This window comes from Phoenix dactylifera, chromosome 1 (assembly GCF_009389715.1).
Source record: "Phoenix dactylifera cultivar Barhee BC4 chromosome 1, palm_55x_up_171113_PBpolish2nd_filt_p, whole genome shotgun sequence".
NCBI lineage: Eukaryota > Viridiplantae > Streptophyta > Magnoliopsida > Arecales > Arecaceae > Phoenix > Phoenix dactylifera.
Window position 1 is genome coordinate 6,624,274 of NC_052392.1, and position 27,045 is coordinate 6,651,318.

Sequence of the window (27,045 nt, forward strand, 5' to 3'; positions counted from 1 at the left end):
CTCCCCTATGTTCCAGCTTCTGCTCTTCTCCCCTGTTTCCAGCTTCCGTTCTTCCTTTTTCTAACACTATTTAATAAAAGGTTTAGATTTTTCTCTGGATTTTGATAGATTTTTGATGCAACCTACATCCAACTTGGCCCATATCCGACCTGACTGGACTCGACCGCCACCCCCTAATAATTGACATTTCAAGAATAGATTGCCCTAGATGCAAACCCAATACAATACATATATTATGGACCCTATTGATCTTCTATGTTCAATATCATTTTTTCTGGTCAAAGGTTGAGATATCGTGTAATTCACCACCGTTGCCAGAGCTTTTATGCGAATTTCTTATGCTCGGCACTTGTTCTTTGCAATTTAATTTAGTTCTATCTGGGATGAAAACTCAACACCTCAAGAAATCAAAGGCAAATTCATAATACATATTCAAACAAAGAGAATCCGTTACAGAGATCTTCTGGTTACATACTTCACAAGCCGGTTTTGAAATACAATAATCTTCTTCCATCCTCTTTCTCACAACGATTGCCTAAGTTGGACAGACTATATATGTTAGCAGACAACAGACAAATCAAAAAAAAAAACAAAAAAAAAAAAAGGAAATCATATTGCGTTGCAAGTGCAGATCGCCCACCTTGCTCTCTGGCAAGCAAACTTTTCGTTGGCCGTGGGAGGAACCAGAGCACTCTCTTGTGATGGTTCCGGCATTGCTTCAGATTTATTCACTTCCATCTTGACGCCGAGTCCGCTTCAAACCCAGACGAGGGATAATAGGATCCGAACTCTGGTTCTTAATGAGGAGCAGCGCTGAGTTGCAGCTACTGCTGCTGTCACCGGCCAAGCATGGAAAAGAGACAGGCAGCATCCATGGCTGCCGTGCCTGAAAACTGGTTATGAAGACCAAATAGCAGCCTCTTGGATTGTTGTGTTTCCCAGGGTGTGTCCCAATTTATAGCCTGCACGGAAGGTGAGGTTTGTGTCCTTTTCTTAATGAAAAATGTCGTAATCATTTAGGTTTTGCAGGTCCTCATGAATTTAGTAACGCATTGCAGGTTATCACGTAACGCATATTTCGTGCATGCTGGACACCTGTTGTGATCTAGAAATCATTTTATTTACTAATTCATTTTTTCTGTGGGATCTTTGTATTGTGACAGTGAATTTTTCAGCAGCTCACGGAACCATTGTATTTCAGACATCATGCTATGATTGCAAAGCAGATCAAGAATAGGAATAAGCGAACAATATAATCTGTACGGCATGTATCGTATACAAGTCCTTTAATAAGATGTGGACTTAGTAACCAAATATTAAGATATCTCCCTCCAGGCCTTGATTGCTTCCAAGATGAGGGGGTGAATTGGATTGAACTCTGAATTCTCAGCACGAAGCAATATAGAGATTGGAGTTGTTGTTGTTATCATTATCCACTGGGGGGAAAGAGAATTAGATAATATTCATTCGGATCCATTTTTATTTCGTAATCTATCCGGATACAAATGAAAATCTGAGCATCCGATTGACATCCGTATCCGTATTATATTCATAAAAAAAATAGATATGAATATAGATAGACAAGATCTATATCCAAATATTTAATTTTATTTAAATCTTATTTAATTTTATATAGCACCCGTTAATATATGATTTTATTTATAATCTTGTTTAATTTTATATAGCACCCGTTAACTTTTAAGAGCAATAAAGGATTTTATTAACATGCTATTAACTTGATTTATTATCTACTTAATAATATCTTTGATTATGTGACCATAAATTTTAATTATCTGACTTATATCCGTATTTACATACGTCTTTCTAGTATTTGATTTATATTTGTATCTGCTTAAAATAAATATAAATATAAACTTTTACATCTGACTAACATCTGTATCCGTATCTATATTCGTTAAACAAAATAAATATGGATATAGATATGCTAGAATCCGATCCGTATCTAGTCTGATTTTAAGCCCCACTGTCTAAAGTAAGATAATAGGCCAAGACGCTATACATGCCTACCATCTCTAGGCTGACCGCGCCGCTGAGAATTCTCGTGTCCTTAGGCCCTTACCTTAGAGGACAACATAATTTAGCTAAAAATCCATGCAATCAATCAATCACCCAATCAATAAAATTGCAAGAGAAGAGCATCTTACCGCAAACCTGCAACCAGAGCCAGACATGCAAGGCATTTAACAAAAAGTAAAGGAATTTTCATTCTTTGAGATGTGATAATTTGAAGGCTAGCAAACATTAAGTCATGCAAGCGCTGGAGTCCCAACTACATGATCTGATGACTACAAATGTTAGACATGCACTAGTGTTCAAGGGGAGTTTGATTACCACGAAAAGTTGAATTGTAAAGAGCAAATAGCAAGATATCACCATATTTCAAGTGAACATACAGTTATAGGGAACTTGGCTTTTTTCTTTTTTTAACAAAAAAACATATCATGCAAATTTGGCATGAGGATGCTGTTTACCTAGTGATAGCTTCCTTATTATTTGGAGGAGATTATTCAATAACATTAGATGGTGGAGAGAGCTCACAGCATGTTGTGAATATACCTCTAATTAGGTCACTAGGACAACAAAAGAATACTCCTGATTAACCACAGATTTAGGTTCGCTAAAACACTAGCACACAACCAGCTGACGTTCGCATAGTATCTGCTGCCATTTTAGACCAGGGTTATTCACACTATTACAGTCAACAACACTAAATTCTGAGACTAGACTAACATCTCAGAGATCTCAAATGGCAAAAATGTTGGCAAGAATAAATTACAAATGGATGACAGGATACCATAATATTTATTTGATTCAAATAACCTAGCCAGCATTCAGGTTGTGATACGCAAGAAAAAATCAGAAAAATAAAAATCAAATATACATGGTAATGGAAGATTTTCTCCAGCCCTATATACCAAGGCTAACCATCCAAAAATTGAACAGGAATGGAAAACTAGGAAGGCGGATGAAAAAAAGGAAAAGGACTTTTACCTCTCCATCCAATAAACAGGCTTTCCAACCATCAAAGGATCATTACGCAGAAGTTGCACCTCAGGAAACTAATCCAGATCGCGTCAAACAGATTCTAGTTTTCACGGATTCTATCTGACTTGAGTACTGACCTTGTCCTGCATTTCCCTAGAGCCATGTGCACCAGCAAGTTGTTTTGAGTGAACAGGAATGCGGGTATCACCTGCAGTCTGCTTCTTTCGCCTTGGATGGCCAACAGTAGCAGGGTCGACCAATGGTCCGGACCATGTTGTTACACTTCCTTTCTGGTAGGGGAACACTGTGCTGAATGAAGCCTCCGGTGGATCAAAGATAGGATCCATATGATGTGGAGAACCTAATGGGTAACCAAGCACTCCATCTTCGTGCGGTGGAGGGAACTTTTCGCTCTTGCTCTTTGCATTTGCATGTGTGATTAGGCGCCGTCTCTGTTAGTAATAAAAAAAAATTTCTTCAGTAATTCATTCATTTTGTAAGAAAGAAACATTAGCATAATTTCAGAAACTGCACCAACATAGTTAGATAAAATACAGAAATGAGAAACCACCCCATGGACAGAACTTGTCCACCAGACTGACTACCATTTCCTCTATACATTGTCCATCAGTGAAGAAAGCAACCATTGATAGAAGTATAATATGAGTACGGCAGTTGACAATTGCCGTAAGCATCAGTGAGATGCTCTCACAAATATACCAAGAAACAGCAAGTTAGCGGTCCAGACTAGCATGCATCCAAGAAATTTATGCACAAGGAAAAGAATAAAAAGATTATTGTTTCAGTAGAAACTTAATAATTATCCAAGATGGCTCATTCTGAAGCAGTAATTCATCTTTCCACATCATGGCAATTGGAAAATGATCAAGAACATAAAACAGGCAGCTTGCAGTGATCATTGGTCAGATTACCAAATATCAACAAAATGAATAGAAGACAAGCAATGAAAAGAAGGTAGATCATATATATGCTTCCTCATTACAAACAAAGGTAATTAAGCCTTGTAGCCAATAAATAAATAAATAAATGAATGTAATAAAAAGCTCGAGCAATACTATAATTGGTAAGACTAATCATAAGCAATAACAGATTCATCTTTTATTGAATTACAATTTTTCAACCAAGCAGATATTGCAATTAGTGACAAGAACTAGGCAGACTTTTGCTGGTTTTAGCCAGAGGATCCCTGTTAGATTGTTGGCAAGAGCGAAATCATCGAGCATACAATAATACCATGTTTTGTCAAATTCTGAAAAAAAATCAACATTTTGAGAAAAAAATTTAATTGGTAAGCATATTATGCAACATTTAATTAAATATTTTCTTATTAATAAGAAAAAACAATCTTTAAAAGTTTGTGAAATACATATGATGCACCATATACTCATATACTGCATGAGTGAAGACATATGGTATCTATCACCAACTTCAAATGAAACAAAACATGCCTTTGCCTGATTGCCCTTGTTGCGTTATTGTGGCATCCCAAAATTTGATTTTCAGGTACATATAACACAAATATGCAGTGTTTAATCCATCATGAACATGAGGGGGGACAGGAATTTTAGAGATAATGCATGCCTACATAAAGTTGTCATTCATATGGACATGCACCTCGATGCAAGTTTTCTTCAGTGGTGGGTAGAGGCCGTGGCCAATTGCTTATATTACTACATTCGACATGTTTACCCTCTAGCAGAGTAATACACAATTTTGACATCCTAAACATGATTGTACAAGGCTAAAAAATCTGTACGGTCCTACCACAAAAGGAGACTTTTTCATTTAAATCCCAATTAAAACTATAAAGAAGCTAACATTGACCCAGACAGGTTCTAAACCACCATTGCTAATATTTGTCTGGGATTAAAAAGATGTTTTGACCATACAGAGTGTTAAGCATAAACAAAAGTTTTAATCAGAACCACAAAGAAAGATAATGTTAAATGCTTAGCATACTGGAGAGAAAAATGTTTGCTTGATTAAAGAAATGAAATCACAATAGAGCAGTTGAAGCCACAGTTAGTTTGACATACATCAAGGTTTGCTTGGATTTCAGCATTAGCCTCTGGAGCAGGAACTGCCTTGGCAGCTCGATCACGTGGGCGTGCCTTCTTAACTCCATCAGCATTGGCCCTTCCGGGAGCTCTCAACCTACACGACGTGTATTAATTTGGATATGCTACATATATATTAAAAAACAATTGTAAAAGTTCTACAGCCATTGATTCACAATTATCAATATGCAAGATATTTGCAATTTTCAAAGAGATGTAACCAATGAACATGAAAGTGATGCTGCAACACAAACAAACATATGATGCACACACACAAGCATGCATACATATATATATGTAGAGAGAGAGAGATGGACCACACATTCAATTTTCGATCTTTGGTAAAAGAATTAACAATTCAAACTCAAGGAAGAGCACTCTAAATTGGAAATCTACACCAACAGTTGATGTAGATCCAAAAAAAAAAAAAGAACACTTTATAACTTATGCATCAAGTGAGAGCTAAACTGAAAGGTTTTAATCATATGACAATATTTTGCTGTGAAATAAGAATCAAAATATTCTGATTTTTAGCCTACACATGTTTTAATGCATCTAACACTGACATGGACAATCCCAAACTAGGATGAGAAAGGTAGAGGACCGATATCAAGTTGACAGCTGATCATAAAAACATGCAAGTAACTACGAAAAGGATCCAAATTTGATAGGCATGAATATTAGGGAATCCATTGTTCTAGCAAGGAGCAAAAGACCTAAGGTAACAGAGACGGAGGTTGTAGGGAAGAAAGAAACTTGGACTAACATCAGAGATGACCCTAAATAGGAATACTTGGCTAATAAGGACCTCTAAAGCTGACCTTAAATGGCTGGGAAAAGGATTGATGATTATGATGATTATGACATGCTTTAACACATGTAGATCACAATCAATACAGTGGATTCCTTATTTAAATGTTCCATCATGTATTTTTAGCATAGTAGCATAGCGCGCCCACTACCTAATTTTACATCTATATAATACGTATGATAGAGGTCACCAAAAGATACAATTTATAGTTTCCAGGGCTTTTTACAAGAGATTTGGATGCCCTATCATTAATTGCAAACAAGTGCAAGCATACTGATTAACCAAATTTCTGATGGTTCACTCTCAAGGTCCCAAGCTATTGAATGGTTCCATCACTGTTGAACAAGAGGTGCTACCTCTTAACCATTGTGAGTTTGAACATGGATAATGTTTATGGTAATAATCAACCAGGTGAGTTAAATAGATTCCTGAAGATAATGTAACATGGAAACTTAAAAGAACTTTTCTTACAACATTTTCTTTCATTATGCATCTAATTGAACAAACTGAAGCACTGATTCTTTTAAGCATTGGAATAAAATCTTTAATTTTATCTTAAATTGAAAACAATTTTGCATTTCATAATGAAAATCAAAACAGAGCTAGTTTAACTAGAAAAGGATTATGCAGTGCTGCCAAAATATATAGAGGCATATGTCACATAAACTGAAGAGTAAACAATATCCTGATTAACAACCTTCTGGCTTCTTCATCCCTTAGTTTAGCATCCATCTCCTTGCTTGGAGGATATTTTGGCAAGCTTGAAGGCTCGCATGCATGAGGCTCGGTTGTGAAGAACTACAAAAGCAAAAGCACAGATCATGGAAATAATCTTATACTGAAAAGGGTAGCTGAACATCAATAGCTAATTTTCTGAGCAGAAAATATCCTAGTATGATTTGTAAAAGAAGAATGTGGAATAGCTCAAGCTTGACATTTGATTTGCATGATGTACTGTACAGATTAACATACAATTTGTGAGTCAGACAAATCCAAGAAAACTTCATCAAAGAACCTCTTCTCGTCATCACTGCACATTAATATTTTATATTAGTCTACAATTAAACACCTTATATACTCATGTATTCATGTCCAAGTTCATCCAAACTAATTTTACTACACATCACATCAGCATTCTAATCTAATGCTCATACTGTGTGCTCATAGCCTCCTCATCAACCAATATCTCAAGTAATGCAACATGACAGCTCCAAAAGGTGCCTTGTAACTGTTCTCTTTTGAACCTATAGCAAGGCACTTACATCAAAATATTCACGTCTGAAAGCAAGTAAAAGCCCACCAGCTTTGACATGGACTCGCCTTCTGAAAGTCAAAGTATTTTCAAAAGGATTCCATGCATAGTTGTAGGCAATTCCCACACAGCCACTCTTGTAAAGCTTGTTTTCAAAAATCAGTTTTTATGATTGCCTATTGCAATAATAAATCAATATATTAGCAAAAGAATCTAATGGAAGAAATTCAGAACAGCTCATTTTTTAAGCTTTTGGTGTATTATTGCAAATAGAACAACAAGCTCAAAGCAAGGGTACACTTAGACAAAGTAGGGATTGTAATGCATGAATTAAAACTTTGGATATCAATGGTGAAAAACTTTCCAGAATGTTGCATCGTGAACAGAATCCACTATTTTATGCAACAACCCAAAAGTTCACCCAATAGTGCTATCTAGAAGTTGTTATTTGGGTTTTTTGGCCTTGTCTAAATACTGAAGATCTCCCCAATGCACAGACAATGTGGCACTAAATATACAGTTGCACAAGTCCTCACATATTATCCCTATTTAAGCCTTAGCATCCTCGCCAAGCTAAGGATCCACATCTAATCAAATCAAATCATAAACGTCACAATCACTATGGTCAGTCTAAAAATGACTCTGTGTTGCAATGTCCCCCCCATCCATATAGATCGTGGGCTGGATTAGCTCTGATACCACTTGTAACTACATAGGACCTCCTCGAAAAGGGCTAGCCAAAAGCTGTTATTTGAGTTCCTTGGCCCCATCTAAGTACCCAAAATCTCCCTCGCATACAACTAATGTGAGACTAAACACACATGGAACCTCACATTCAATAATTGTGGTTCACTAATACCACTTAAAATTGCAAAATGATACATGCAGTGACACTATTGGCAAGGTTTCAGAAAATGAATTTTGCCCTGAAGTTCTAAGTGCAAGTTGGATGCTCTCCTTCATGCTCCAACTTGATCATGTGTTCTAAACTCGCAAAAACAAGTAAACTTACTTTTCTTCTAACTATAGTTCTTTGTTTTTAGTTGTTGCAAAGAGGTAGATATTAATGGGTAATGCTGAAATCATCCAGCCTTATCTCAACTATCTCAGATTGGTTTTATAGAAACTCATTTGCCAAGTATTCCTCTTTAGGGCTACTTCTAATATTATCTTGAAGTTTTCCACAAGTCCACATCTTACCACACAACGTTCATGTTACTTTAGATCTTTGCCCTTTTTTGACAACCTTCTACATAAATTGAAGCACCCCTCTTTAGTGGAGCATAGGAAAACAAAACATATTTGAGATCAAAAAACAATGTTTCAAATGATTTGTGCCCCTATCAACCTGCACCAAGAAGACTTTCCAACAAGCAGCATCCCCTTATAAATACTTGAAAAGAATCACATGATAATTTCAAACTCTTCTTTGGTGTTATTTTTTTATTTAAAAATCTCTTACTTCTAAACCTGGAACATGCAAGAAAACTTTCCTATATTGACACATACAAGGACATGAAAGTGACAAATGTCCAGTTTAAATAAGGAAATTCTGGGTTTATCAGTTCCACTTTTCGCTATTCAACTCACGATAAGTGGAAGAAACTATATCACAGTTCTTGTTCTTGCTATATTTGTCTCTCTATATGGCAAAAATCAAAGAGTTATACTCAGCATGCTTACATATCAATCTACTTGGGCCAGACTAAGGAGGAGGAGGAGGAGGAGGAGGAGGAAGGAGATCAATAAAGAGACAACAGAAATTTGCCGCACTCAATAGCCGCAGAGTTCCATCAAAAATAAAAGAGGAAGGGAGAAGAAGGAAGCAGGAGATCAATAAAAAGAGACCAGATAGAAACTTGCTGCAATCAATACCACTGTTGTGACTAGAAATATCTTTTAAAAAAAAAGAGAATTGATGGAGAAACAAAGTAGACAGGAAAGGGGAAAAATAAGAAAAGGAATCAAACAAGAAAATAGTACAGAGAAAAAGGATGAAGATAGGCTAGTTATTCTTGATAGTGGAAAGATGAGAAGAGAAGCAGATCGAAGATTGACAGAATAGAATAAGGGAAGAAGGAAAATGGATACTAGGTGTTTTGATTGGGTTTATGTCTAGCTAATTTGAAAGACAGAGTAAACACAAGCTAGTGTTCAAAAATAATGACACAACACAGCTTTATCTTGAAATCATAGATATAAGTGCTGGTCAGTTCAGCACGCAATGGCATGAGAAAATACATAATGATCTAGTCCTTCTAGCACAGAACACTGGCACAATATTGGTTGCATGGCAGTACTTGGAATGCTCCTATGCCAATGCATGCCAAGCACTGGCATGGCACAGCACATGCTGTACCAGCACTAAGCCTGCATGTGATACCTGAATCCTTGAAACTACTCTCAATGTGTATTTTATATGAATAGTAACAATTTACTCCAAAGAAGCCAAAATTCATGGTCAAAGATACCCGCCTATCAAATCAGAGTGACTTGTGCCATAAAGATATAGACAAAGCAACCCTGTAGAATGTTTACCGATAGCAATGAGAAGGGCCAAAAAGTATATATCAAAAGTTAAATAGCAATCCTTTTTGCAGAATGTAAAATTACATTATTACAACATAAATGACGGTAAGGTGACAACGAGACACTTTAATACTTTTTTCCAGCGATACATCCTAGGATAAGACCAAACGTGAAGCATAAGTACAAAAGAGATGTAACAAGATTAAGAAGGTTTGACAAACAGATAACTTACCTCACTTCTTAAGGCAGCAGTGGCAGTTTGACGATCAGCTGGGTCAATTGTAAGAAGAGTTTCAATTAATGGCAATGATGATGGTGGGAAATCTTTAAATGTCTCTTTTATGCAGCGTTTATATGGCTGTTGGGGTTTAAAAATTGTAGCATGGGGCAACTTTGACTTCTTCCAGTATTCTTCTGAGGGGGAGCCACACAGCTTGAAAATCTTATGCAGCTGTTCAACCTAATAAATGTAAAAAATGGTTAAGCTAATCTGCATTGGCAACAGATACATGTGCTAGCAAGCGCCTCTGCAGGGTGATTCTAGACCAAATATGCAGAAAGGCAGTTATAGAATTATAAATTGTATCTAATATGAAGTTTCATTGCCAAGATCCAGCACCATCTCATATCTGTGAGTTCTAAGTAATACTTCTGATGTGCATGTGCATGTGCATGTGCATGTGAATATGAAACCAGGAATTTAATTAGGTAGATTGATCACCCTCAGGACATAATTTTAGAGGTTGACAATTTAGTGGAATATTTTTCAAGAAGAAAATAATACATGAGCAAGATCAACGATGTAATGTGAATATAATCCTTGGTGAACCAGATTGTCAGTGTAACAATATTACTTGAGTGGTAAAGGAAGTCAGCTAAGGTCCAGGGTCTCCCCAGTTAACACACACTGAACCTGAACCAAACAAATCAGACCAATCACACAAAATACATAAAATAGCGCCAATTTTGCTTAATAAATGAAAACAAGAATGTAATGAAGACAGGTGAACCCTCTGGCTCAAAGCAGTTGGAAAGTTCCATATGGAAACAGTCAATGTTCCAGGGCGTAGAAGTTACCTCAGTTCGCCCTGGCATTATAGGCTTCCCAGCCAGCAATTCTGCTAGAATGCAGCCTGCACTCCAGAGGTCTACACCCACACCATAATCATTTGCACCCAACAGAAGCTCTGGGGGCCTATACCAAAGTGTGACCACCCGGCTAGTCATAGGATGCTTGTTGTTAGGATCAAAGATAGTCGCCAACCCAAAGTCTGCAATCTTAAGCATCCCACCATTATCAATTAGAAGATTTGATCCCTTAATGTCACGGTGCAGCACACCCCTATTGTGACAGTGCTCAAGTCCTGAGAGCAACTGATACATAAAACACTTTACCTGCTCAAAAACAGAAATGTTAGATAGAAATTTGCATAAAGATCACAGTTTTTAAATATAACTGAACTGGAAGTGCATGAATTCAACCTGAGGTTCCGTAAACATGATTCCAGGGCTGGCAGCAAGACCAGCCAAGTCATGCTCCATGTATTCGAACACCAGATACAAACTACAAGACATCCTGGAGGTCACTAAACCCTCCAATTTCACTACATTGGGGTGATCCAACCGCCGCAATATGATGATCTCTCTGGCCATAAATTTCACGCTCTCCGGCTCCAAATTATCGAACCGGACCTTCTTCAATGCCACAATTTTACCTGATAATGTGTCTCTAGCCTTGTAAACATTACTATAAGTCCCTTGCCCAATCTAATGCACAAGAAAGATGCTATCTTTAGCAACAAAATCACAAAAAGGAAACCAAGAAAAAGTGGCGGTGGAAGCAAAAAAAGATGCTTGCCTTCGCGAGCTTCTCGAAGGTATCGGCCCGGCGGGGCGTCCACCCCTTGATGGCCTCTCCGGCGACGATGGAGAGCCAGGAAGGCCACCCGGCGGCGACCTGCTCGCCGTGTATATGCGCCGGGGGGTTGCCCAGCCTAGGATCGGCCCGCTGCCGCCGCCGCCCCTGGGGCCGCTCCCCGGCCAGGCGCTCCGCCTTCTCCGCCCGGACTGCTGCGGCGGCAGGAGGGGCATCGACGACGGCGGTCTCGATCTTGGAGAGGGCGGCCTGGGACTTGCGGTCGGAGGCGACGGGGCGCGCGGTCCGCTCCTTCTTCCGCCTGACGGAGGCGGAGGAGGGGGCGGGGGACGCGTCTTTGCCGAAGGCGCAGCCCATTGCTCATCAGCTCATTGCTGCCGGGGCTCGGAGCGGGATCAGAGTTCCGGCCAAATTGGGAACCCTAGATTTAGAGTTCGGTCTCCTCTTCTTCTTGTTCCCCTCTCTCTCACTCACTCCAATTTTTTTTAGATGGTTTTACTCTTTTGGTACGGGAAAGAAGATGAGTTCGAGCGATTGGTGGGGATGGAGGAGAGAAGGCGGTAAAAAGGAAGAAAGAAAGGTGCGGTGAGCTTAGCGGGCGGTGAAGGGATTCCATACGGTATGTTGCCTCGCGGAGCATATCTAATGCGAGGAAGACGACGAGAGCGAGTTGGAGAGAAGTGAGAGGAGACTGAGGGATAGAGGACAGAGCAGGGAAAGGAAGGCGGCTGAGGGGTATATAATACCCTGGGAGAGGAGCAAGAGAGGAAAAGGGGATTGAAGGGAGGAAAGTGAGAGCTTGGACGGTAGATTCGGGCTTTTGGGCCCACATCGCTGGGCTTACTTGGCAATAATAATGAGAGGTGGACCAATGGGTGTTGGCCACGCTTTGGGGGATTGATTGGAAGGAATATCCTGATATTATTATATTCGTCTATGTTAGGAAATTAATAAATGTTGTTTAAGTATAAACTTTGGTTTTCCATAGAGGAAACGAATTCCTCAGAAATAGAACTGATCACGAGCCTTTTGGCCGCCCAGCCCGGCCCGAAATTTTTCGGGCTTGGGCATTAAAAAAAAGACCCATGGGTCGGGTCTGGGCAAGAAAAGCGGCCCGACTAAAAAAATCAGGCCAAGCCTGGTCGGGCCATTCTGGCCCATTTCCAGATTCCAAACAAAGAAAAAATTGGGCCTGTCGGGTCGGGCCTATCGGGTCGAGCCGAGCTAGACGGGCCTAGAACCAGATTTATAAAGTCGGATCGGGCCTAAACAAAAATTTAAGCCCGACAGTCGGGCCGGACCGAGCCTGGGCATAGCCATCGGGCCTAATTTTTGTTGTAGAGCCCGGCCCGGCCCGGATTTTGATCAACTCTACTTGGAAAGCATTTGTTGAGAAAATTGCTCCATTAATTACAAATAATGGCATATTGTATTCTTAATGATCAATTAGCAGAAATTAATTTTAAATTAATCATGTTACTGATCAACTAACTTCCTAATCTTGTATTAGAATCCTTCAAGATTTTTCTCTCACTGATTCACCACATTACTGGTGTATTGTGCTCATCCCTTTCTTCTGGCTTTATGTTTACAATTCATATTTTTATTCATTGATGATAACTGAAAGAATTAGTTTAGCCTCCCTTTTTGTTTTCATAGGAGTGGCAAAGATTCATTTTAATGAGACATAAATGGTAGAATCTGTAAGAAAATATAAAATATATAAATAAATCTACCTCATCTTACAAGCTTAAGTTTTTAGGAAAAGTTGTGATTTTAACATGGTATCAGAGCAGAGGTCCTGAGTTCAAACCCTGTATCTGCACTCTTTAACCCCATTATTAAAAAATTTCACATGTTGGGCTCGCCCATTAAAAAAAAAGTCCGGCCCAAATGTGAGGGGGAGTATAAGAAAATATAAAATATATAAATAAATCTAAAAGATGAGCTTAAGCTTTTAGGAAAAGTGGTGATTTCAACTGAATCTAAGTTTTTAATGTTATAAAATAGAATTATATGCTATTTACACTAGGAAATATCTGTTGTTATGAAAAGGAAATCCAATCAAAAGTTGGCACTTCAATTAATAATGATAAGAGCATCATCTTGAGAAGGTCGTTGGGGCAATCTTTAAGATGAGTTCTTAAGTTATTCTATTCATTTTTTGTCAATCATTTAAACTAATAATGCCGGTATCTTACATAAAATTTGTCATAGAGCATCAGTATGAGACAAGCCCCTCAATCAAACATATGGAAACGACTAAAGAATATACTAGCAGTGCTATAGGATCTTTGAAATAGAAAAGTAGCTTCTATTTTTAACCAATTGAATTTAGTGGCGTACCTTATTCTATATCACTGTAGGTTTTGTTGTTTCCATATTAATGGAAGTCTACATGATATCATGTATCAATTTTATAAAGAAACTAAACTTTAGTCTACATTAAGCATATTGTATTTTGTTATAGAGAAGTAGTTGCTTAGCATAAGTTAAGCATATTTTCTCTTTTTCAAATTTTGAGTTAATTAGAGATACTTATTAAATATGAGAAGAGATTGGATGTGCTAATATGGCAAAATGGAAGATAATCAAGATTATATTATGAACAATAACGAATGCTATTTAATATCTAAAATGCCGGGTTATATGTGTGTGCATGTCCATGCACATTTAGAAACTGAAAAAGAAAATAAAGAGAAGCAAAGATACAAACATGGTGTTAAAAAGTTAAAAATAATTAAATTTTGTACAAAAAATAAAATATAAAAATCAACACCAAAATAAAATGCTTTGAATCAAAAATGAAATAAAAATATGGAAAATACAAAATACGAAACACAAAATAGTGCAAAAGAAAATAAAGTGAAAAAAATAGAAATTAAAGAATAAATATTAATGTAACAGTAAAGAATAAAATAAAATATCAGATTGAAAATAAATATGGAAAGAGAGAAATACAATGTAAAATTAAAAATGAGAAATACTAAACAAATAATAGAACGTATTTAGAATAAGGAATGAGCCAAGCTTGATCTCAGCTTAAAGCTCAAAACTATTTCTAATTTAAAATTGAGCAAAGTCGGTCTAGATTAAGCCTCCTTTAGTTACATTCTTACCATGCATTAAAAATAAGGAGTTCCTGCTATGGATCCTGCTATGGTTTTGATATTCATGATGCTAGAGGCCACATGCTATGTTGGTTTATTAATAAAATATTTAATTCAATAATTTGAAATTTTAGAAATTCGTATTAGATATTTATCAAAACATAAACCTAGTTAAATATAAAATTTTTTCTTAAACTCCCAAATAATTTAGTGTTTATCTCTATCCTCTCTTAAATTTTTAAGGAAATTCTACGGACATATCTCTAACAGTATCTTAAAAAGAAGCGTAGAGGTGCATCCTGATCTAATAGTAATTCCAAGTAACACAACTCTTGATGAATGGATGGATTATGTGAATGGATGCATTCAACGAAAGGATGCTTAAGCATCTAACCCTTTCACTTTTATAAATAGACAAGAAATTGTGCTTTCCATCAATCAGAACATTCTTTTCCATATAAGAGGATTGAGAGAGATTGCTTTAATCAAATTTATTGATTTTCAATACATTTGAATTTAGGTAGTGTAAGACACAATATTTTAAGTTTTTGGACTAAAAGTTATGGACAAATGGCTTCTAGCTAGGTCTAATATTCATCCCAATCCTTTTTACTCGTACGGGCTTCTCAATAAGAGACCAATATCGAGTAGGATCCGGATCATGAATGGGCGCTCATCCTTTTTTTGGGTGCAAGTCAACTATGACGAGGGAGGGAGAGTTTGCATGGTCGTGTGCCCGGTGACAATCGTAGCTTCACGCTGCGGCAAGCTCATTCCCATGCATTGGTTTTGTTTTGTTTTTTTTTTTTTGTTTTTTTATCATCGTTGGGCCTCCAACGAATCACACATAGGAAAACATGTGCGTCCAAATCCAAAAAAAGAAGAAAGAAAAAGAAAAAAAAATTCCTCAAAAATAAAAAAAAAATCAGTCCCAAAGGCCCTTGGGGGAAGATAGCAGAAAGAGAACCGCTGCTTTGCCTTGACTCTCCTTCGTAATCCTTTGTCCTCTTGCCTGCAGATTGCCACAAAAGACGTATGAGTACGCCCCTCATGCTTTGCATTGCCAGCTTTGCAACTCAAGTAAAACAGACTCCACTGACTCACCCAAGAAAAGGAAGGCAAGTCAGTTTCATTGGGCTATTTCCGGTCTAGTCTAGAATCAATACCAAATGAAGCTTCATCTTAACAACTATGTACACGGTGCTAATGGGTAGCCCTTACCTTTTCAGGTCAGTCCAGAAGCTGAGACAGAGAAAGATTTTGAATTATTTTTGAATAAATTAAGAAATCATATATAAGAACCATAGCATTTCGTGACGTATTGGTAAATTTGATCCTCTATCAACCAAGCCCTTCTTTCTCTCTCTTATGTCTCCATCGAAGGATATTTGGCGACTCGTGGAGAAGTTAGAATCATTTCGGGCTTCGCATGTTTTTCGAAAGACAAATAGTACAGCGACTGGATCGCCTTCTTTGCAGCCCACTACTCTGAAAATATTTTTTTTTAGTATTTTTGATCATTTGTTGCTGGCGTTAGATATGTTTTGTGCTGAGTGTTGTGAGCGGCTGGCTTACGCAAAAAAAAAAAGGAAAAGAAAAAAATTCACGGCTCCAATCCCCAGGCTGCCTCTTCTTTTATGCTCTCCTGCCCCCTTCTTCCTATCTCGGCCTCGAAAAGTTCACCCCTTCAGTCGCCCCCAAAACTCCAGCTTCCACCTCGAGGAACGACGACGCTCTCACATCTCGATGCCGCTCTCCGCCTCTTCTCAGGCAGCAACTGGTCAGCATCGCCTCAATTCGGTACTATGTGTTCGAATCGCTGTGTTTGTTGATGCATTCGCTAGGGTTTTTGGATTCAAACAGAGGTAAGAATAGGCTAGATTTAGATATGGAATTTTGGTTTCTCTAGTCTTCGTTGCTGTAGATTAAATGTGGAATTCTGGTTTGAATGGTTGAGGCCACGGATTCCACTTGCGCTAAATTACTTTTTTTTCGAATACGATTACTGTATTTGATAATAGTTCTTTCAGTGTAGTTCTTTGTTTTTCTTAGTATAGTGTGTATCATGAGGACTCCGCAGTAGATTAAATTTGGATTTAGATGGGGGTGAAAATCGGCTAAGGTTCGATAAAGATGGAAATTTGGTTTCTCCAGTCGACGTTGCTGTTTCCAGCTTACTGGAATTCCTCTTGCTGAAGGAAATCACTGCATGTCATTTTAATTTTTAGTCATTTATTTTTTAACGACGTTAAATGATACGGGTACATATGTAAAAAAGAAAAAAAAAGAAGGATATACATGCAAATAGTAATTCTATGACGGTATTCATGTAATTTCATATATTTAGGAGGGTATACATGTAAAAAAATTCTATTTAAAAACATTGGTGGTCTCTGAATCTTTTCTCTACTTTGTATGTCATGAACTTATTACTTGGTTGCTTTGGATGTGTGTAGACTGTTACTTTTCTACCATACGAGTGTCTTGTGACTCACTTTTGAGGTGAAGTGCGATCTTCATCGGATTTCACTCTTCTTTTATATATTGAAGATTCTAGCTGCTGGGATGCTAGGAAACTTCTAATAGAGTTGCTATATCATTGGATTGAGCTAAAAAGTGCGACCATGATTTTTGGTTAGAACTTAGGCAAAAATATTCCAGATTATCCCTCCATCTTCCATCTTAATTTTGTCTTAGAGTCCTTGTGTATTAAAATAGATTCGGGGTGGAAATAATCTAATAAAGCTAGATTGGGACAAAATCGTTTGGTTTTTTGCTAATCAGAAAAACACCTTTAATATGGAATTAAATTTAGTGTCTATGTCATGAATAAGCACTTGATTTTAATGAAATCTTGAAGTTTATTTTCTGGGTGCTGCAATTATTAATTTTGAAATAGCAATCAGGAAATTTTAGTATCTGATAGCATTACCAGATATAATCGAGACTTTTCTTGCATTAGAGTTGTTGCATTCTATGGAATTTCAAAACTTTATTATACATGTTCAACATTATAAACTGTCAGAGATGACTGATTTGAAGGATTGTGAAAGTCCACTTTTGCTTTGATGAATGGAGGAACATCTCATGATGCGGGAGTGAAGGTATCATCACCTGGTGTTGTCCGGGAGAATGATTTAGTGATTGTAGGGTCAGGTGTACTTGGTCGTATGGTAGCTGAAACATGGCGACAGGTTCATTCAAATCCTTGTAAAGATAATTGAACTAGTTACCTATCTGATATATTATCTTTTATGAGATACATTATTCATGTTTCTTTCTCGCTCTCCTTGAAAATGCCAATTTCAAGGCACAGAGATTCTGAGGAAAGCCAACTGTCTAAAGGGAATTCTATACTATAAGAATTTTGAAAAAATAAATTAATTTGTAAAAAAGAAAACATGAGCAATTATAGCTTAATCATAACTCCTAAGCTAATTACATGTTTAGTTAACTAATCTGTTAGGTTTTTGCCTTGTGAATCCAGAGATACAGTAAGACATACAGTAAGACAGTGTCATGATTTGAAGACCTAGAACAGCATAGAAAGATTTGGGATGTAGTTTTGTACAATTCATAATCTTGCATACAATTATTCTTATCCTTTCTGCCATCCTATTTTGATCTCACCTTGTAAATCCAACAATTGAGTATCAATTCCCCTAAGCAAAAATGTTATGCTTCATTTTCTAACAATATTTGAATTAATTAGCTAACAAGTAGAAGGAACTCGGATGGATAATATTTGATTATCAACATCTATATTTAAAATTCTACTAAGATTGAGAGCACCGGCTGTCGATATACATGCTATTAAAGTTCATTCTTAAAATTGTATAATGCTCATTTTTTTCCTTTATTCTTTTTCTTAAACATGGAACAGAGAACCAGATTGGTCTAGAGACGACATTTTTTTTCTGTTATTTTATACTAGATTCTAATAGTGACAGGATACACCCTTTCAAGCATGACAAGTGATTCGTGCACCCAACATTCTCCATTGCATTTTAATTTTGGACATCTAAACTTACCCTTTTTCTTTTATTTTTGAGAAAATGCAAAAGTTTCATATATTTATCAAAGTGATTTTTTACATAAAATAAATCAATGAGTTCATAAGTATTAAAATTATATTACATTTTTTTTTGGAGTGATAAAATATTCTTCCTATGATCTGTTAACAGGAAAATCCAGGTTGCCAAATTTTTGGACAGACAATGACTACAGATCACCATGATGAATTGATAGAAGTTGGGATTCTTCCTTCTCTGGGAGGAACTACAATTCCCGTACATTATATTCTGTGCTCCTCCATCTTGAACTGCAGATTACCCTGGTGATGTCAGGTAAAGATTGAGTATTACAAGTGTAGGAGATGATATTTCTGCTAGTAACATATATCTAGCAGTAAAGGAATAGTACTTACATATCATGTTGATGTTGTTCTGTTATAAAGTTTGATTGGTGGAGGTTAGGATGTGATTTGGCCGTTCTCTAACATATTTAACAGAAAGAATAGTTTCACATCATGTTTTCAACAGTTCTTCTGTAAACCTTTTTGTCTTGGGCCACAAGCTTAACTTGATATATTGTTCCTCGTCCCTCATAATCTTTTCCACGCAGCTGTTTTTTATATGATGTATTTTTCCTAGATATATGAAGGCAGGAAGATATATGCTTTTAGAACATTACTGGGTAAATTAGCAGCCAATTATTTTGACATTAGACCTTCATCAAGATGTCCTCTTGAAAGGTCCATAACGAAGGTCTCAGTTCACTGGTCTGATCGTTGGCTTTCAAAGTCTACATGCAAATATCCGAGCATGAACCTGCCTAAGCTATTGCGGAACCTGAGGAGTATGTACGTGTTGGAGTTTGTGTTACCTGGATCTTTTGATATAGCCCAAGTAATTGCTCCTGATACTTAAAACATGAGCATTGATGTGACGCTCAAACATTTCTCCAAGAAGGGATTTTTTAGATATTGAAAGGATATAACGCTTAGACACACATTCACACCTGACACATGAAACCATGTCCATTTAATATAGATTGGAGTTAATCCTTAAGTCCTTATGGCCGGAACTAAGGAAGAATGCAGGCTATGCATAGTTTGGGAGGGTGCAGCCAAAAAGAAGCAAGATGGAAGACATGTTGGCTAAGGGTGATGTCACGCCCCGGATCCGGATCCGTGACACGGCCGTGCTATTGCCGACTACCGCCCATAATAGCACGCAGCCTCATACCTGGGTAACAGGGTAGTCAAACCAATCGAATCTTTTCATATGAAAGCATTCTTAGTACAACATGCTGGTCAGTACCCAAATACAGAGCTTCTATGTAGTTTATGTACACAAAAGTATTCTTGCTTTACCCCAAAAGAAAGAAGCCCTGATACCAAACTAACGTGTCTCTGGCAGCTATCAGTGGTAAGGATCTGAAAGAAAAAGTAAACGAACGGATATGAGCTACACGGCTCAGTAAGTAATCATACATAATCTTACCGGATCGAACATAACGGTAACCATGTTTATGCAGGGTTTGAGAAGCTGACATGCATATTTATCTAATCATCTTCATGGCATAATATGTATGCAATTTAAAGGAGATAGCGGTTATAGCAAAATACAACATTTCATAACGATATATTCAAAAAAACCCGTTGTAAAACAATGTATGCTTTGGCCAAGCACGTTCATAAATGTCACGGCCCGCCTGCGCAGGGTACGTGACTATCGGGCCCACATGAGGGGGAAACACGGGGCTCCCCTGCCAGATGTTGGCCGGTTTCGGGGCTTCACGCAAGCGTCCTTCACCCCTCACCGATTTTGCTTCTCCCCAAAAACACATCTGCAGGATTTGGAAGCACCCGCCTCATATACCCAGGCTCTGAAACGAGCCTCATGATCATGCTTCAAATATCATTTTCATAAAGTATGCATATGAAACCGTGCCCCCGGCATGCCTTGGTCCATTCTCTCGGATGCTACTGCGAAGTCATTCTTGGCCACTGGCGGGACCGGCTCAGTTATTAGGCGGCCACTGGCGGGGCTGGCTCAGTCATTCTCGGCCACTGGCAAGGCCGGCTCAGTTACATCGGGTCAGTAGCTCTTAAGAGTTCATAAATAATGCTCCGTATAGGTAGTACCTTATAAATGCTACGGCGAATTCATTAATGGTCACTGGCGGGGCCTGCTCAGTTATTAGTCGGCCACTGGCGGGGCTGGCTCAGTCATTATCGGCCACTGGTAAGGCCGGCTCAGTTGCATTCGGCCCGTAGCATTAGTAGTTCTTAGGTACCCCCTTACAAGCAATATGCAGCTAGAGCAAATCATTATCATTCTTTACACTCATGCTAAGAAAAATCATAACATGGAACTCCATTCATTTTGCATGTATCACAAGAGCTATGAAAACATAATATGTGCACAACTATGAATTATGTGACTGACATGTACCACTCATGTTCATATTTCATAACTCATATCTTAGCATGTAACGTAATCCCAGTATTTTGTAGGCATAACGGAATATCAAACATATATCATCATAACTTGTGTAACTAGAGCATGTCAGATACACATATCGTTCTTAGCCTACAGTACATGCATAACATGTTAAATTTCATGTATGATCCATAAAGATTAGGGCAGGCTACTTACATACACGATTCACAACAAGATTAAAACAAGTTACTTACTCTCTTCACAAATCATGTATACAATTCAAATTGTATGAAAAACTCTGGTTCATCTTATAAAACGTAATACAGGATCTACGATAAGATTAAGGCAGATTACTTACTTCAATTCGCTTTCCAAATTGCTCAAGTCCAGGTGACAAATCCTTAATCACCTAAAACAACATAATAGGAATTACATTATTCCCCATTTATTTATTATAAAATCTCTTAGTTCATCATATTATGAACTTACTTGCTTGGATCCCATCCAAGGATTTAGCCCAAGTCCAATTTGAAGCCTTTGGGGTTCGATTTAAAACCAGATTGGGTCTGCTGGAACTAACTCAATTTAATTGGGTTCGGACCCAAATTAATTTGGGCTTAATTCGGTTCGGATTTGACCCAATTTGCAGTTTGGGCTCGTCCAGACTTAGCCCAATTTAATTAGGCTCGGGTTTAGGTTCAATTGGCTAAATCAATTTCTTATTATTGGGCTTAACGGGTTTCGGACCCGAACCCGATTCCGACCCATTAACCCACTCTTTTCTTTTCTCTTCTCTTTTTTTTTTCTTTTCTTTTCTTTTCTTTTTCTTTTCCCTTTTTCTTCCATTTTTCTTCTCTTCTCCTTCTTCTTTTCTTCTCCTTCCCGAAGCTTCCTCTCCTCCCTTCTCTTTCATCCCGATCTCCCCCTTCCTCTCTTCTCCGATGATGGGAGCACGACGAGCGGAAAGGGAGGACGGCGAGCGGAGGGGGACGGGCCACGACCGGCGGCGTCCGCAGCCAAGCCCCGCGGCATCCCCGGCCGAGCCTGCGGCACTCTCGGCCGCGCCTGCGTCGACGGTGCTCGCGGCCGAAGCCGGCGGCCGCCGCACACGACGACGAGGATGAGTCCCCTCTTCCTCTCTTCTTTTCCCTCTTCCTTTCTTTCTTTCATTCTTCGTCTTTTCTTCAACCTCCCTTCACCAACCCCCCATATTCTCTCTCTCACTCCCAAACCCTCTCTCTTCCTCTCTTCATTCTTCCCCTGTGAAGGAAGAAGGGGGGTTTGGGAGGGTCGAGCCACAGTCGGCGGTGCCACGGCCGAGCTCGCGGCGTCCACGGCCGCGCCTGCGGCGGCCTTCTCTTCTCCCACGGGGAAGAGATGCCGGGAGAAGCCGGCGGCACTGCGAGATGCCCGCGGCCGCTCCCTTGGTCTGCCAGCAGTCCCCTTCCTCCCTTCTTTCTTTGTTTCTTTGTTGTCTTGCACAAAACAGGGGGAGAGAAGGCAGGGGGCTTACCTGGCTTTTTGCTGGTTACCGTTGGGCAGTTCTTCCCCCTGGTAGTCCCTCCTTCCTCTTGGAGTTCAGGGCTCCTTCGCCTTCGGCTCCAGGGCTTCGGCTCTCTCTCTCGTTCAGTGTTCTTGGGGGTCTGTGATTTGGGGTTGCCGGCAGAGGCTTAAATATTTGTTTAGAGGATGAGACCCCCCTCTGAGAGGTCCCATCCGCTCCATTCCTCCCCTCTCCGGGACTGGCCGCCGCCCCCTATCTCCGGTGCGCCGGCATCGGCTGCCAGCAGGGGTGAGGGTCACCCTTCCCTGTCGGTCTTATCCCTTCGTTTTTTTTTTTTTTTTTTTTAAACATTATAACAGCACTGCCCACTGTGAAATTTGGGCCCAAACCCTTAACTGGGCCCATTTCTTATTGGGCCTAGTAGGTTGTGGGCCCGGACATTACAGGTGATGTCTTACATACTAACCTAGAAAAGGAAATTTCAACCTGTCTTTTAGTGACAGACACCACTGATTATGTATGGAATGCTAGTCTTGGGTAACTGTAAATGTTGCTAAATTGTTAGATTAGGGTAATTGTAGATGTAAAAGAATCAGGCAGACATAGTAGTTTGTGGAGAACTGATGAACATGCTTCTGTGCCTTCATAAGATTCACAATTTACTGGTGGATAATACATGCCAATCTAATTGTACGGGCAACTTTTTTTTGACAATTTTATATCTATTGTATCTCCTTCAAAAATAGAGATCGTTTCTTTTCTTAAGTGATGATGAGTAGTTCTAATCTTGCACTTAAAACTTTCATATCTATGTATCACCTTGAGTTATATGCCTTTCTTCTGCAGTTTTCTAGCATTCATTTATGGAATGTCATAAATTTCTTATTCTCTCTTATTCACTTTCATGTAGGATAGTCGAGTTGTGCCAATTGGTACAAGTCCTCGGACAGATGTACTTCTAAAAGCAGAAAATGCAACTCTGGAAGGTGGGGGATGCATTCTAAGGCTAGCAGGGCTTTATATATCCTTACATAATGCTATAGGCTAAGGTTCGTCATATCGGTGCATACTGCCCTATACCATATTGGTGCCAAACCAATACTTGGTATGGGAGGTGTGCTAAGTGCAGCATATTGAGCCGACTTGTACTGACATTATACCAACGTGGTACCGGTAATGATATTGAAACTGGTATTGCGAACCTTGGTTATTGGCTATATTATAAGGCAAGAATGCATGCATGCGAACATGAAAGCAAGCACACATGCAAGCAATCAAGAAAGCAAGCACCATTTGACATTATTTTCCTAGCCAATGGCACAAAAAAGATAGAGGTGCTCATGTTTATTGGTTAAAGAAAGGATCCATCCGTTGATGCTCGTCCAGATCATTTACTAAATCTTATTCATTATGAGGTTACAGCCTTCTTGGTATCAGTAGGTTTATAAATCAATATTTTGTTGATGATTATGATGTAATATCTGGAAAAAAAATAGTCAAAAGTAATATGATCAAATTATGCGTTCGAGTATTTATTAACTTCATAAAACATGATACGTAAATCATTGTAATTTAGAAAATCGGAATGAAGGCACGAGACTGAGACGGAGACCTCCATTCTCGATTTCTATTGCGACAGAGGGAGGTATCATAATAGAGTCAAAATCACGATTAGAGTAAGTCCGTGGGATTCAATTATCCATTGTTTCATTAAATCAACTCTATGGGTCTACTGGGCCATTCCTCGACGGATATCCTACAACAATTGGGACTATTGACCTGTCCAATTAGAGTCTCAGTTTATAACTATCAGTACAATATCAGGCTCCATTCTAGAAAGAAGAACATTAACATCATCCTCTCTTTTTTTCGTCCATAGGATTTGGGCTCGAGGGTGTGTTAGATTGACATGGGTTATTATGCACAAATGGGTTACTAATCCAACAATGGATAGCTGAAACATGCCCTAAATGATTAAATTGGTTGGCATATATCCTATGAGTCATGAGAATCATGATTTACCTTAATATGCAAGTTATACATCAAAAACTTCATTTTTTTTAATGATTGTCATGTAAGTGGAAATGGTGGATTTAATCAACCAGTGCTATGTACTCAAATATATCATTACTATGTAACTTGTATATGTTTCTATTATATACTTTTACAAAACAATGCAAGACATTTACGTGATATTTAGTATTTTTAATTTCATAGGACATATTCTATGGTGAGTAGAAGTGTAAGGGACTAGTAAATAATTGGTCTTATAGAGCACCTAAATTGTCTTCTATAAACTATAATGCACAATACTTCTAGATAAATAATAAGAAATATGCATCCAAGATTCAGAAGAGAGAAAGAAAACCCCCAACACAAGGAATTAATATGCCATGCGCGCACACAGACTTTCCATTCAAATAAAATATTTGTTGACCCATTTTTAACCCATTATACCTGCATATACATGCATTTATGCAGATTTTATGTATCTGCATATGCGACAGTTCCTTCATTTGTGTTCGGAAAAAATCTTATATTGTACCATATTACGCCAAATAAATATTTATATCAGGGTCCAATGTTGAAATAACTTGATGATTATATATACAAAAAGAGATGATTTAAAGCATTAAAGTAAGCAGAATCAGTCATTCCAAAGTTGTACATCGGAATTTCATCATGAACCAGGAATTTGAAACCGTGCAGGAGATCTAATTATTCCTCAAAGCAAATATGTTATTATAATTTCTATCGAGCATATGCATTCATTCTAGTCAGTCTTGAAAATGTATATATGCTTGATGAAAACATGAAAAATAATGTCAAAAACATGAATAGATCTATCATTCCTGCTTTGCAAATGTTTGAAAGCCACCTCTATAAATCTCTACTGGTATATCAAGAGAAATATCATATTTGAGGAAGTATGAACGATTCAAAAATGATTTTTTTTTTTCCATCTCAACTAACCAAGATCACACTTATCACTTTCAAAGAAGCCTACTGATGGTAATGGCCCTAGCTAGAAGTGACGCCTGTCATCTAACACTCTTTAAATAACAAGTAATTAATAGAAGATAAAACGAGGCGCCACATGTCACGTTCTGCTCTCCCTTTGTTCTTTAATCCTACGTACCGCGACGACAAACTTACTGCACAAGGAAGAGGAGCATGAGCATCATATCAAACACCACCAAGAAGAGATGGATCGACACACAGACAGCCGATGATCATCGATCGGTAGATCGGAGAGACCGATCACCGCTCAAAAGGGTCCAGCTGGATCGAGCTGCTTGCAGAGTGCAAGGTAGGTGAGGTAGAGGACGCGGTCCTTGGCCCCGGTGCGGTGGTTCTTGGTGTGCTTGCAGAAGTACTTGAGTTGATCCAAGGTGCAACATCCTAGGGTTTGGCTTAACAGCATGAACAGCCAGTTGATGGATCGTTTCTTGGCCACCACCACTGGGCGCATGCAGTTGGGCTGCCCGCAGGACCGGCAATCCGGGAACGCCGGGGTCATCCACTCGGCCGGCGCGCGGTCATGCATCCAATGCTTCCTCGCCCGGATGAACGCCGCCACCTCGTTGAACTTGGATACGAGATCGTAGGAGATGACCTGGGAGGCCTCGCAGCGCTTGCACTGGGCCTCGCCGGTGATGTTCGTGATGTTCTGAGAGAGAAGGTGGTTGAGGGAGTGGACGGTGGCGCGGCGATCGGTTGCCCAAGAGAAGGGAGGTGGGACGGTGTCCGACTTGTGGGCGCCGCGGGGGGCCTTGGAGGGGTTGCGGCGGGCGCGGAGGGGACGGGCAGGGGGGTTGGCGGCTGCGGCGGCGGCGGAGGGAGCGGACGCGGCGGAGGAGGGGACGGAGATGAAGTCGGGGAGAAGAAGAAGTGGCGGCGAGGGAGGAGGGGGAGGGAAGGAGTGCTGTGGTGCCCCGGGGGAAGGGGGGGAAAGGGGAGGGTGTGGGGTTAGAGGATTAGGGCGGCGGGAGGGAGGAGAGAGGCAGAGGGCAAGAGGATCGTCGTCTTCGAAGGCTTTCGAATCATCAGCATTCTTCCTTTTTCGGTCTCTTTCCCCCATGGTGTTCTGGAAAACAGAAGCAAATAAGAGAGAAAAAAGATTGGCGTTCAACGTTAGGGTTTAAAGGGTTTGGAAGAAGATGGAGAAAGAGAGAGAGTACGAAACGATTGGTATTGTTGGAAAAGGAGTCAGGAAATAAGAGAGATTCAAAGAAAAAAGGACTCTGGAGCGATAGAGTTTAAGAGGTTTGGAATAAGTTAGAGAGAGAGTCCAAAGAAAGTAAGAGAGAACAGAAAAAAAAGGAAGGGATAGAGAGGAGAAGGAAAGAGATAAGGGAGAACAAACTAGTGCCGCAGGAGAGAATCGGTAAGGGAGGGGATATTTATTTTGAAGTTCGAAATCTGAAAGCATA

At 39.1% G+C, this 27,045-nt stretch overlaps 2 protein-coding genes and 2 long non-coding RNA genes across 5 annotated transcripts; 1 reads left to right on the forward strand and 3 right to left on the reverse strand.

Moving 5' to 3' along the window:
• Nucleotides 1–404: 404 nt before the first annotated feature.
• On the reverse strand, nucleotides 405–1,355 carry LOC113463174. The gene is made up of 2 exons (XR_003386929.2): nucleotides 641–1,355; nucleotides 405–535 (listed from the first exon to the last, which is right to left on the reverse strand). It is a non-coding gene; the product is annotated as an uncharacterized LOC113463174 (long non-coding RNA).
• Nucleotides 1,356–2,793: 1,438 nt separating this feature from the next.
• On the reverse strand, nucleotides 2,794–12,079 carry LOC103714006 (probable serine/threonine-protein kinase At1g54610). The gene is made up of 7 exons (XM_039125016.1): nucleotides 11,535–12,079; nucleotides 11,159–11,443; nucleotides 10,754–11,071; nucleotides 9,909–10,136; nucleotides 6,593–6,693; nucleotides 5,064–5,181; nucleotides 2,794–3,458 (listed from the first exon to the last, which is right to left on the reverse strand). The coding sequence occupies exons 1-7, from the start codon at nucleotides 11,907–11,909 to the stop codon at nucleotides 3,123–3,125; spliced, it is 1,761 nt and encodes a 586-aa protein (XP_038980944.1). The 5' UTR covers nucleotides 11,910–12,079; the 3' UTR covers nucleotides 2,794–3,122.
• A 4,170-nt stretch (nucleotides 12,080–16,249) lies between these two features.
• LOC120110311 lies at nucleotides 16,250–24,020 on the forward strand. 2 transcript variants are annotated; one of them, XR_005511239.1, is made up of 3 exons: nucleotides 16,250–16,527; nucleotides 18,847–19,008; nucleotides 23,523–24,020. It is a non-coding gene; the product is annotated as an uncharacterized LOC120110311 (long non-coding RNA). The 2 variants fall into 2 exon arrangements; XR_005511238.1 differs by lacking the exon at nucleotides 23,523–24,020 and having other exon boundaries at nucleotides 18,847–19,315.
• A 1,860-nt stretch (nucleotides 24,021–25,880) lies between these two features.
• On the reverse strand, nucleotides 25,881–26,693 carry LOC103714010 (wiskott-Aldrich syndrome protein family member 2-like). The gene has a single exon (XM_008801109.2). The coding sequence runs from the start codon at nucleotides 26,691–26,693 to the stop codon at nucleotides 25,881–25,883; it is 813 nt and encodes a 270-aa protein (XP_008799331.2).
• Between the last annotated feature and the right edge of the window lie 352 nt (nucleotides 26,694–27,045).

Excerpts from the sequence above, each read along its gene's own strand:
- LOC103714006 (XM_039125016.1), bottom strand. The coding sequence starts at position 11,909 with ATGGGCTGCGCCTTCGGCAAAGACGCGTCCCCCGCCCCCTCCTCCGCC. Across the intron at positions 5,182-6,592 it reads AGGGATGAAGAAGCCAGAAG|GTTGAGAGCTCCCGGAAGGG; the intron begins GTTGTTAATCAG and ends CACGTCGTGTAG. Across the intron at positions 3,459-5,063 it reads AAATCCAAGCAAACCTTGAT|AGACGGCGCCTAATCACACA; the intron begins GTATGTCAAACT and ends TATTACTAACAG.
- LOC103714010 (XM_008801109.2), bottom strand. The coding sequence starts at position 26,693 with ATGGGGGAAAGAGACCGAAAAAGGAAGAATGCTGATGATTCGAAAGCC.